This window comes from Anomaloglossus baeobatrachus, chromosome 1 (assembly GCF_048569485.1).
Source record: "Anomaloglossus baeobatrachus isolate aAnoBae1 chromosome 1, aAnoBae1.hap1, whole genome shotgun sequence".
NCBI classification, from domain to species: Eukaryota; Metazoa; Chordata; class Amphibia; order Anura; family Aromobatidae; genus Anomaloglossus; species Anomaloglossus baeobatrachus.
The window spans coordinates 725489426-725501813 of NC_134353.1; the positions used below are offsets into that span (position 1 = coordinate 725489426).

General features: G+C 42.9%; 1 protein-coding gene across 20 annotated transcripts in view; it reads left to right on the forward strand.

Annotated features, from left to right (window-relative positions):
* The window catches only part of RIMBP2 (RIMS binding protein 2), an 877394-nt gene that overhangs the window by 618187 nt on the left and 246819 nt on the right, over positions 1-12388 (forward strand). For all 20 annotated transcript variants that reach the window (XR_012725119.1, XR_012725121.1, XM_075322225.1 and 17 more), the window contains one exon: positions 6018-6068. Coding sequence is in view for 18 of the 20 variants with exons in the window: in XM_075322225.1 (XP_075178340.1) it covers positions 6018-6068 (51 nt within the window). In the remaining 2 variants the exon portion in view is untranslated. The remainder of the gene's footprint in view (positions 1-6017; positions 6069-12388) is intronic.

Below are 12388 nucleotides of genomic sequence, written 5' to 3' on the forward strand. Positions count from 1 at the left end.
GCACTGCATACGACCCCAAGAATACCATCCCTACAGTCAAGCATGGTGGTGGCAGCATCATGCTGTGGGGCTGTTTCTCAGCCAAGGGGCCTGGCCATCTGGTCCGCATCCATGGGAAGATGGATAGCACGGCCTACCTGGAGATTTTGGCCAAGAACCTGCGCTCCTCCATCAAGGATCTTAAGATGGGTCGTCATTTCATCTTCCAACAAGACAACGACCCAAAACACACAGCCAAGAAAACCAAGGCCTGGTTCAAGAGGGAAAAAATCAAGGTTTTGCAGTGGCCTAGTCAGTCTCCTGACCTTAACCCAATTGAAAACTTGTGGAAGGAGCTCAAGATTAAAGTCCACATGAGACACCCAAAGAACCTAGATAACTTGGAGAAGATCTGCATGGAGGAGTGGGCCAAGATAACTCCAGAGACCTGTGCCTGCCTGATCAGGTCTTATAAAAGACGATTATTAGCTAATTGCAAACAAGGGTTATTCCACAAAATATTAAGCCTAGGGGTTGAATAATAATTGACTCACACTTTTATGTTGAAAATTTATTAAAATTTAACTGAGCAACATAACTTGTTGGTTTGTAAGATTTATGCATCTGTTAATAAATCCTGCTCTTGTTTGAAGTTTTCAGGCTCTAACTTATTTGCATCTTATCAAACCTGCTAAACCTGCAGGGGGTTGAATGCTACTTGTTGGCACTGTATGTGCTGATCACAGCTATACAGCTGTAAACAGCAGATTCAGTCACTTTCTGTTTCTCTCTGCTCGCAGCCGAGGGAAAACGAAAGTGAAACTTCATAGCTGCAGGCGTCATCACATGACCCTGTGCTACGATGGCAACCACCGATAGTCACGTGATCACGCACGTGACTTCCGGTGGGGGCGGCGGTAAGTAAAAAACATGGCCGCGCGCATATAGATCTTGCTGCCAGATTTTGGCAGCAAGATTTAAGGGGTTAATGGCCGCGGGTGGAAGCAATTCCACCCGCGGCTATCAGGCACACATGTCATCTATTGAAACCAGCTGATATGTGTGCCGATCGCCGCCGCCTGCCCGCGGCAGGGGGCGGGGCTTAACGGGACACGCTCCATGACGGATATATCCGTCCATGGTCGTGAAGGGGATAAACTTCTGAGTTACTCCTAACTGAGCTTCATACCAAAAATCTTAACAGGACAATGGGAAACATATCTGGAAACCTCTCCAACAAAGCTGCTATACATTGTCAACAGCAAGTATCTCATACTGTATACATTTAGTATCAGAGCTGGACACATTATCGTCATTTACCTCCCCCTCCACTAATTAGAGAATAAAAATAGAAGCTCTAACATGTTCACCCATAAAGAGAAAGGAGATACAATTAAGAAAAGTATCTAAGGTTTATTTCATAAAGAGTCAAAGCATGCAACCTTAGGTTTGCTCATATCTGCTCAGAAGCCGGCCTATTTGTAACGTGCACCACACCCAAAAAGGCATCCATCTATGTTTGAAATCTGGAGCTGATGCAAGCTTTTATTGTATCTGTTTGGTTGATTCTTCTTCTGTCTTGTTCATTTAGCTTCCCGGTTTCGCATACATATGTTACCACAGAACAGACCAGACTATGTACGAGCTATGTCTTCGTTACTAATGAAACGTTTCTCGATTTGAAGACCATGTCCAGTGACTTCATTGTTGATTTGCCCATAGCTATTCTATTGATTTCTGGTGTCGTCACTGCATCTTGAATGATCATTGATCCGAGTAGGTTGAAGTCATTTACAACATCCAGTTCATCACCGTCCATGTCATTTGTGTCCCGGTCGTACTTGGCCGTAGGCAATATCTTTGTCTTCTTTGTATTGAGTAGGTGTCCCATGTTCGAGCTTTCCATCTTGATGCTCCATAATAAGTACTTCATTCTATATACGTTTGTTGCTATCAATATTCGGCATTTTCGGCAAGACTAGTATTCCTGAAAATAGCTTCTGCATATAAATTGCTGCTTCAGAAGACTTTATTATCTCTATTGGAATATTGCCATATCCAGGTGCTTTGTTTTTCGACAGAAACTTTATTGCAGCAATGTCTTCTTCTTTCAAGATGTTCAGTGTGCTATTATTTCCAGTCTCCGTTTCTTCCCATATTACTGGGTAATTCTTGTACAGGTGCTCTGTGCATTTTTTCCATCTTTCCTTGATCTGTTCTAGTTCAGTTAGTTTGTTCCTGTTAGGGGTACTTTGCACGCTGCGACATCGCAAGCCGATGCTGCGATGCCAAGCGCAATAGTCCCCGCCCCCGTCGCAGCTGCGATATCCTTGTGATAGCTGCCGTAGCGAACATTATCGCTACGGCAGCTTCACATGGACTCGCCTGTCCTGGGACGTCGCTCTGGCCGGCAACCCGCCTCCTTATTAAGGGGGCGGATCGTGCTGCGTCACAGCGACGTCACACGCCAGGTGGCCAATAGGAGCGGAGGGGCGGAAATAAGCGGGATGTAAACATCCCGCCCACCTCCTTCCTTCCGCATATCCTACGGAAGCCGTGGTGACGCCGGTAGGAGATGTTCCTCGCTCCTGCGACTTCACACACAGCGATGTGTGCTGCCGCAGTAGCGAGGAACAACATCGGACCGTCGCGTCAGCGTAATTATGGATTACGCCGACGCTGCACCGATGATACGATTACGACGCTTTTGCGCTCGTTAATCGTATCATCGAACTTTTACACACTGCGATGTCGCATGCGATGCCGGAAGTACGTCATTTTCAATTTGACCCCACTGACATCGCACCTGCAATGTCGTAGTGTGCAAAGCCCGCCTTAGTGTCTTTCAACATATCCACTCTTGGTTGACACTTTTGTCGTATCTCTTCTATCTTTTGCTATTCCTTCCTGATCTTGCCCTTCAGATGTTCATTTTCTATCTCTGTACATATCTTTTGGTAATAAAGTTTTTTATCTGCTTGACTGGCTCTCTTTACTCCTTTCCTAATGTTGTCTGCATCCTACTTTTTTCCTTCGGTTTTTACAATTCGTCTTTTTTGATGATCTTTCGGGTCTCTTCTGTTAACCCATGTCTTTTCTGCCTCTTGTTTATTGTCTTTCCTGGGGCAGTCCTCATGGGAGCCAGTTTCTTTGTAGCGTTTGATGTTTTTTGCCACTGCACTTGGAGACACTTTCAAAGTTTTCCCAATTTTTTGGACTGACTGACCTTCATTTCTTAAAGTAATGATGGCCACTCATTTTTCTTTACTTAGCTGCTTTTTTCTTGCCATAATACAAAGTCTAACAGTCTATTCAGTAGGACTATCAGCTGTGTATCCACCAGACTTCTGCACAACACAACTGATGGTCCCAACCCCATTTATCAGTATTTAATTCCACATGTGTTAATTCATAGTTTTGATGCCTTCAATGTGAATCTACAATTTTCAAAGTCATGAAAATAAAGTAAACTCTTTGAATGAGAAGGTGTGTCCAAACTTTTGGTTTGTACTGTATATTGTCACGCTCTTCAGTAATAATGTTCTTTATAGGTGTCAATAATTCCATAGGCTTTCTTTCATCCATGTCCAGTGATATAAATTGGTTGGGCAGACCGTTCCAAAAATGTCAAGTATGTTGGTCATATCAAAGTTGGAAGCAATCTGCTGTCTAGTCCGTTTGCGCAACGTGACTCTAATTTTTGCTGTCAAAAGTCCATGATCAGTTCCACAGTCAGCTCTTGGCCACAGTCACCAGACCTGAACCCAATCGAGATGGTTTGGGGTGAGCTGGACCGCAGAGTAAAGGCAAAAGGGCCAACAAGTGCTAAGCATCTCTGGGAACTCCTTCAAGACTGTTGGAAGACCATTTCCGGTGACTACCTCTTGAAGCTGATCAAGAGAATGCCAAGAGTGTGCAAAGCAGTAATCAAAGCAAAAGGTGGCTACTTTGAAGAACCTAGAATATAAGACATATTTTCAGGTGTTTCACACTTTTTTTGTTAAGTATTTCATTCCATATGTGTTAATTCATAGTTTTGATGCCTTGAATGTGAATCTACATTTTTCAGCGTCATAAAAATAAAAAAAACTCTTTGAATGAGAAGGTGTGTCCAAACCTTTGGTCTGTACTGTATATTGACACACATTTAGAAAATGGATATCTCCGACGGAGAGGATTATTCGTAGCACATTGATCAGGCAGCCTTATGTGCTCAGTATATGTGAGTGCAATTGTTACATACATTACCAACATACGTTTAAAGGTGTACTACTCTCAGAAAAAGTGCTGCTCTGTGACTTTTCATTCTTCCCTATGGGGGAGTATATTGAATCTCTAATCTCTTTTGAAGTTGTTCTGGTCTCGCTTGTTGCCATTCATATTATACGTCTTTTCAATTTGTCATCACTTGCCCTGTAGAGGCCACGTCCAGGGAGGTTGGCTACAGTCCCATAGACCTTAAACTTCTGAAAAATATGTGTAACTGTATCACCAGAAACATCAAACGGTTTGGAGATGGAGATGATCTTATAGCCTTTACTTTAACATGTTTGTCTATAATATTCTTTCTAATTTCCTGAGACAACTCTCTTCTTAGTTTTCTTTGGTCTATGTTCATCGTGGTACACAATGATGCCAAAAAGCACAATGACTACTATTCACCCCTTAAATAGGCAGATTGACTAATTACAAGTTTGTAGACACCTCTGAAGCTAAATTCCAGGACATACTTTAGTTAGCACACACTCTTATCTCCCCTCAGCTCTGAGATGAGACACTACGCTGGCTGCCACTTTCTCTCACACAGGGGCCCATACTGATTTCTTTGGGGTCTAATAGGTTGTTGCCTGAAAATTGATGACCGACAATCACCCAGCAATGTCCACCTCTCTTTAAGGAGCATTTTGGTCCACAGGAGGTCAGGGAAAGGATAAACCCTCAGGGTGGCATTCAGGATAGCAGGAGCTCTACTCCAACACATTGGCTTAGTGCATGAGCATAACCACGCACCAGTTTCAAGTTATTTTAGTGACCATTCAGAGTTCTTTTTACTTTAACATAAGGGTACCAACAATTTTGTCCATGTATGTATATACTGATGTGATAATTGCGAAGGATATAAAGAATCAGTTCACTGGATGATGCATCCATAAAATGATGGTCTTTTGAGCTGTAGAAAAGAGCATTTCACCCGATGAACGAATATTTGCTGGTTCATTGGGTGATCGTCAGCCTGTCTATACTGAAAGGTTGTCAAGAATGAGTGTTCACAATAATCTCTCAGTGTAAATGCAGATTAAGAGCAGTTAGCCATTTGAAACGCATGGGTCTGTTGTGCATGCTTTTTACAATGTCTTCTCTGCCGGGATTTTAATGGCTGTTGAAAGATAACAAATAATTTACTGTTCCTAATACCTGAGGCATTGGATTTTTCATTCTACTGTGATATTTTTTAAAATTAAAATTAAATTTCTTTTTTTTTCATAATATTAATAATTTTGGTGGATAGTATTGTAAAGGCTGCATCAAATGTACTATTTGGTAGCTGATGTAGGTTGTGTAATAGTCACCCAACATGCTATGAGCAATTTCAAACTCCATTTAGTTGTTTATCAAGGTTGAAAGCTTTTTAATGGAGCTAAATATTGGTCAAAGACAAAGTAAACTAATTCTCATTCTGTTTCCATGCATCTGTGATCCGAGACGGCCATTGATTTTGCTTGTGTTGATAAATGGTGCAGAGATTTTTAATCTGATATTTCTTATACTGCTTTATTGGTATAGCACAATAAGTGCTTTATATCTGTACTGTCTGGGGAAGAAATGACTGTTCTTATCTTTGAGGAAGGTATGACAGATGTTCTAACACCTGACTTGTTCTGTGCAGTTCTGAATAGAGATTACTCTCCCCTACAAGTTAGTAATTTGCTGTTGTACACTTGCATGCTGAAATTGGTATCAATAAGTCACATATTAGGATTCCTGTGCACTGCTCATTGCTGAAATACTCCAATGTTAAATCTTTTATTTTTCTGAAGGCCCAGGTCGAAGCCAAGAAAGAACATGAAGGTGCAGTCCAGCTACTAGAGGTGAGTAATAATTTAGGCTTTTTTGTAAGCTCCTTAGCTCCATATCTGCTATTCTTGGCCTGCTGGGTTAATTATTAATATTCTAATGCCATACGTGCCAGATGTATTTTGTCTGTTTTGTCCATTTTTGCATTAATCCATGAAAGAAATTAGCAAAAATGTGACATTTTGCTTCACCAGACTCTCCTATAGGCAAATTTACTCATACTCAATTAAAATATGGATTGTTAACTGATCAAATGTTCAGTCCCATAATAATTTTGTTATAAGGTATAGCATGATGCTTGTCTTATGAGTGAAACATGCATTACCAATGGTTTATTAAGGAGCACATCATGTTATTTATTATCTTTTCCAGTATTATACAGGTAATGCACAATAAATCAATCATACCAATAAATTATATATTAATTTATATTCCTTCAATCTTGTTCTATATGTATATCGTACAACTACAACCTCATAGACATAATGGTGAATTGAAAACTGTGTATTTTCATTGTGTACAATTGAGGGGAACCTTTAGAACGCTGTGCAGTCTACATCCATCATGTTCTAGAGGGATAAGAGCTATACAGATTGATATATAGGTTTTGGGGAAATTATTCACTAGAACCTGTATATTATTAATTGAAGCTCCAACTCATTTGGGAAAAAAAGAAGAGAAGCAACCGCACTCACTATTTATGTCCAAGTGGCCTTTATTGAAGATCCATAAAATCACCGGGGAACAGGATGCATGTAAGGGGTAACGGGGTGCATAGGGACGATGGCCGTTTTGTGTGTGTCAAACAGCGCTTAAACAGGTCCTTCAACTATGAGGACCTGTTGAAGCAAAGTTTGACACATGCAAAACGGCCATTGTCCCAATGCATCCCGCTCCCCCTTCCCTTTACCCCGTTCCCCAATGATTTTATGGATATTCAATAAATGACACTTGGACATAAATGGTGAGTGCAGTTGCTTATCTTCTTTTTTTCTGATGTTATTTCGAACTTTGCTTGTTGCAGCGCACCACTTACTACTCCTATACTGAATGCTTCAGTATCATTGTTGCTTAAGTTTTTAGTAAGCGGGTGGTGCTAAACCTCCAACCAATTCAGTGATTGACAGCCTGCTCTGTCTAAATGTATATACTCAGCTGTCATCACAATATCATATCACTGAGCAGAACCACCACTGAACTCATATTGATCAGCATTAGAGTTCGCACAGATGAACGACGATTCCCTCTTCCGAGAAAATACCATCAATTATGGTAATAACTCTCAGCTCAAACTCTGATCAGAGTGTCAATTTACTGTGATCTGATTCTCTCACATGAAAGAATCATATCACATGTGTTGAGAAGACGGAGAACATAATTTCTCCATCTTCTTCATTGTCTGTGTCCGCGTAAATTGAACTGCTCTCGGATGACATAGGAGGGCAAGTTTTACATGCACCTATAGACTTGAATGGATGCACGCTGTCCGATATATGCTGCCAATTGTTGCACGCTGCAATTTTTTTTCTCATGCTGAATCAGAAAAAAGCGCTAATTGGCACTGCCCCATAGTATAACATAGATCCATAGACTATCAATTTAAACATCGGATATCTCTCGCCCATGTTATACACTTATGTGAACGAGCACTTATAGTGAGTCTATTGTCACTAACCTACATATTGATCTGTTCCGCTCCTCCTGTTGCCAGAAGATCAGACTGCATGTACAAGGAGAAAAGTTGTCTTTAAGAAAACAAAAAGAAATATTTATTACAGTTTTAAGAATAGTAATGAACTTTCTAAGGTTTAAAAGAATTAGCATTATGTGAGACACAAAGGGGCCAGTGATTCCCTTCCTTTTTAGCTCAGCGTAGAACATCAAAAAAAGTGTCCACTTCTGAGGAACCTCAACTGCTATTCCTGCCTCAAAGAAGCATAATATAGGGGCTGGTAAAGGATTGTAGAATTCTTGTCCAGTGCGATCACATGTTTGTACCTATTTGAGGAGGCTGAAATCAGTGTACCTTCCCTATTTTAAGTGACCAATTTTGTTGTTACTGTGTTCTTGGGAACTGCAGTGTTTCTTGGGAATTCCGGTTTGGAAACACAAGATTACACTAGTATATAGTGTGTAGGAAAAAGTAAGTAAAATTACTACACAATAATTCAGTATATTATTGGAAAATATCAAGTAAAAAAGAGGAATATCCTTCATCTAATTATTTCACACCAGACGCGAAGCACCATGTTTCATAGACATTATTTAATCAATGTGATGTTAATAATTATGTAAAAGTGCTTATCTTATAAAGGCTGCAAGCCAAACCTTTACTAGAGAGTCATCGTTATAGAAGCCTGCCAGTATTGCTCCGTATGCACATATACAGAAGCCTGTATTCTAAGGGGTACTTTGCACGCTGCGACATCGCAAGCCGATGCTGCGATGTCGAGCGCGATAGTCCCCGCCCCCATCGCAGCAGCGATATCTTGTGATTGCTGGCGTAGCGAACATTATCGCTACGGCAGCTTCACATGCACTTACCTGCCTTGCGACGTCGCTCTGGCTGGCGAACCGCCTCCTTCCTAAGGGGGAGGGTCGTGCGGCGTCACAGCGACGTCACACGGCAGGCGGCCAATAGCAGCGGAGGGGCGGAGATGAGCAGGATGTAAACATCCCGCCCACCTCCTTCCTTCCGCATAGCAGCCGGGACGCAGGTAGGAGATGTTCCTCGCTCCTGCGGCTTCTCACACAGCGATGTGTGCTACCGCAGGAACGAGGAACTACATCGTACCTGTCGCTGCACCGGCATTATGGAAATGTCGGACCCTACACCGATGATACAATAACGACGCTTTTGCGCTCGTTAATACTCGTTAATCATATCAAAAAGTATTTGCACACTACGATATTGACTGCGACGCCGGATGTGCGTCACTTTCGATTTGACCCCATCAACATCACACCTGCGATGTCGTAGTGTGCAAAGCCCTCCTAAGAGTAGACTCATTGTGACAAGTAAGTGTTTATTACCTCTGCCCTGCTCCTTAGTCTTAAAGGGAACCAAGCAGCAGGATTTTCCCATCTAAAGTAAAGTCAGTGCCATACTGGCACAAGCATAGTAAATCAAATCATACCTTTAATTTCTAAATATGATCTTTGCTTGCAGAAAAAAAACGTTCTCAAAGGTCCATAAATTGGTGCATTGCTTGTGTCGCGGGCGGGGAGGGGACGCTGCGCTCACCACGCTCGGGTCCGGCGCTGCTGCTGCTTAGCCTGCTGCTCGGTGGCTCGAGCGGTGGGCCGGATCCGGGGACTCGAGCGGCGCTCCTCGCCCGTGAGTGAAAAGGGGAATGGTTTTGGGGATTTATTGTCCGTGACGCCACCCACGGTTGTGGTGAGGTTGTGACACCACCGCTGCTCTGGACGGGGATCCCGGGAGCGATGACAGGGAGCAGCTTGGATGTTGTTTTTCCCCTCCGTGGGTAGGGGGGGTTGGTTGTCCTGGGGCCCGGGTGAGGGAGGAATGGCAGGTGGGTTATGGGGCCTGGTGAGGTGCAGGGTCGCGGGGGCAGCGCGGTGCCGCACGGCACGGTGGTACTCACTCAGCTAATGATGAATGCAAAGTCTCCGGTAAAACAAACGGCTGGATGGACGGGTCCCACAGACGGCTGCGGTGGTTCTTCTCCCGGTAGGTTGGCGGTGACTGCCTTTCCCTGCACCTGTGTTAAGTTCTCGGTTCTGGTGGCTTCCCACCGGTAACCCGCTCCCCAGCTTGGATGGATGCTGAGGGAGCCCCTTTTGCAGGCAGGCTCTGGCCCTGGGAACTGTAGCCTTGGCGGTGACTGTATTTCCCTTCACGGTTTGAGCGGTTGCCTTCAATCGGGTCTTGACTGCTGGAAAACCCCGGAGGTTCCCTTCGCTAACGGATTTGACCGGTTTTACGGCGACTCCAAGCCTGGTCGGGGTCCGTAGGCCCTGCCGAATGGTGCTGGCTTCTCTTCGCTCCCCGATTCGGTACCGGCGGGCCACCGCCCGTCCCCGGTCCTTACGGTTCACGTCAATCAGCCCCTCCTGCAGACGGTCACCACCGTCTGCCAACCTTGCTGTGTGTGCCCGGGCCACGCACCCGGACACGGTCAGTCTGCTCCGCTATCACTTCACTCCTCAACTCTCCAAACTCTGCACTACTCTGCCTTCCTTTTCCCGCCTCCAGGACTGTGAACTCCTCGGTGGGTGGGGCCAACCGCATGCCTCCACCCCCTGGTGTGGACATCAGCCCCTGGAGGGAGGCAACAAGGATTTTTGTCTGACTTTGAAGTGCCTAGCTGGGGTGTGGGGTGTGTTGTTGCAGTACCTGTGACGTCCTGGCTTGTCCAGGGCGCCACACTTGATTGGCGTGGGCAACGGGCTGGGCCTTTGCGGGTCGGGTCCTCTGTAGATATTCCTTCTCCTGCATCCCCCTGGCTTGTCCCTTTTTGTTTATTTAAATTTCATGCTGCATTGCCATTGCTGATGTTGGTATTGCGTGTGCATTACTATTGTGATGTTGTCTTCATTAAAATGGCAACTGAGTCAGAGCATGTGAATACCGCAATCTCCGGGGCCATATTTTATTGAAGACACTGTGGATATGAATATGAGCGATATCAGCGTATTCGCAGATTTTTTTTTTTTTTAATATATCTGCGCAAGTGCCCCTGCTGCTCGTAGTCGTCATTACAGTGTCTTCAATAAAATGGCACACTGACTCCAGCACCATTTTAATGAAAACAGCATCTCAATAGCACTGTGCACACCCTGCCTTCATCAGCAATGGTGGCGCAGCACAAAATTTAAATAAAAAAAAAAGGGGGCAAGCCAGGAAGATGCAGGAGATGGAATATCTAAAGAGGACATGACCCACAAAGGCCCGCCTACTGCACACACCGATTAAGCAATGCACTCATTTATGGACCTTTGAGAACGTTTTTCAGCAATTGAAGATCCAATCTAGAAGCCAAAGGTATGATTTAATTTACCATGTTATTGCCAATATGGCATTGAATTTACTTTATATGGGAAAATCCTGCTGGCTGGTTCCCTTTAATGTTGCTGCTTGAAAAGAGAACCAGGTTTTGTATTCAGAAATCAGCAGCAATTTCCCAATGTACTAAATAATATCCTAAATCAACACTAGTGGCCAATCCATACAGTGCAAACTGCCCCATTTAGCTGAATAAACCACCCAAGAAGGAACCGTACTGTCCCGGTTTATTAAAAGAAGAAAGCATTTGGACTAGTTATATTTTGGATTAGAAATTATATAAAGCACCCACTTAAGGAATACAATTTGGTTTCGCCCCCAAACTATATGTTAGGTTTACAATATAGCGGCACTGATATTGGCTGCATAATGCATTTCTTACTTATATTTCTTACAGCACGTTCAGTCCAGTATTAAACTGCCCATGTAAACTGACATACATAGCAATGCGACAGATGTAATCTTCTCAGGGTCATTTTCCCTGGGATTTGCGTTCTTCACTTATAGGTGGCATTATCATATATATTAAAATTGATTTCCTCCTTCAGAACACAGAAGCTAATAAATAATCACAATGAGTCCTACTTGTTTATTCCCAGTCCAAACTCCTCTGGACAGATAACAGAATTAATATACAACCACAAGTATATTTACTTTAGCATGTTCTGCTTCCAGTTTTAGAAATATATAAATGCTGAATACTTTTACTTTATACTTAAGCCAATTTTATGTTAAGAACTTGCAGTATCACCAATCCCTTTAAGCATTTATTACCAGGATTGATCCCTTTACAAGTGGCAACAATTCAGCTAATAGAGCAGATCATTGGCAAGAAAATCATTATCATCGGCTGCTCTCCAAGTTCCATCTACAGAATATAACTTTACTCTAACAGAAGGGTAACAGACCTTCAGGAGACCGTTGACAGAATATCATATGGCATATGGCTACATAATTCCATTATTGAAATTGGTGCATTTGTGTGTTTATATACCTTTCCATATATAAATCTATAAATCTATCTATCTATTTATCTATCTATCTATCTATCGTCATGTCCGAAATTGTTGTCACCTTTAAAATTGTTCCAGAAAATTAAGTACAGTATTTCTCCCAGAAAATTATTGCAATTACATATGTTTGTGCTACACATGTTTATTTCCTATGTGTGAATTGGGACAACACACAACAAAAGACAAACAAAGGCAAATTGGACGTAATTTCACACAAAACCTCAAAAATGGGTCAGACACAATTGTTGACACCTTTCCAAAATTGTGGGTTATCAACTTTGTTTCAAGCATGTGA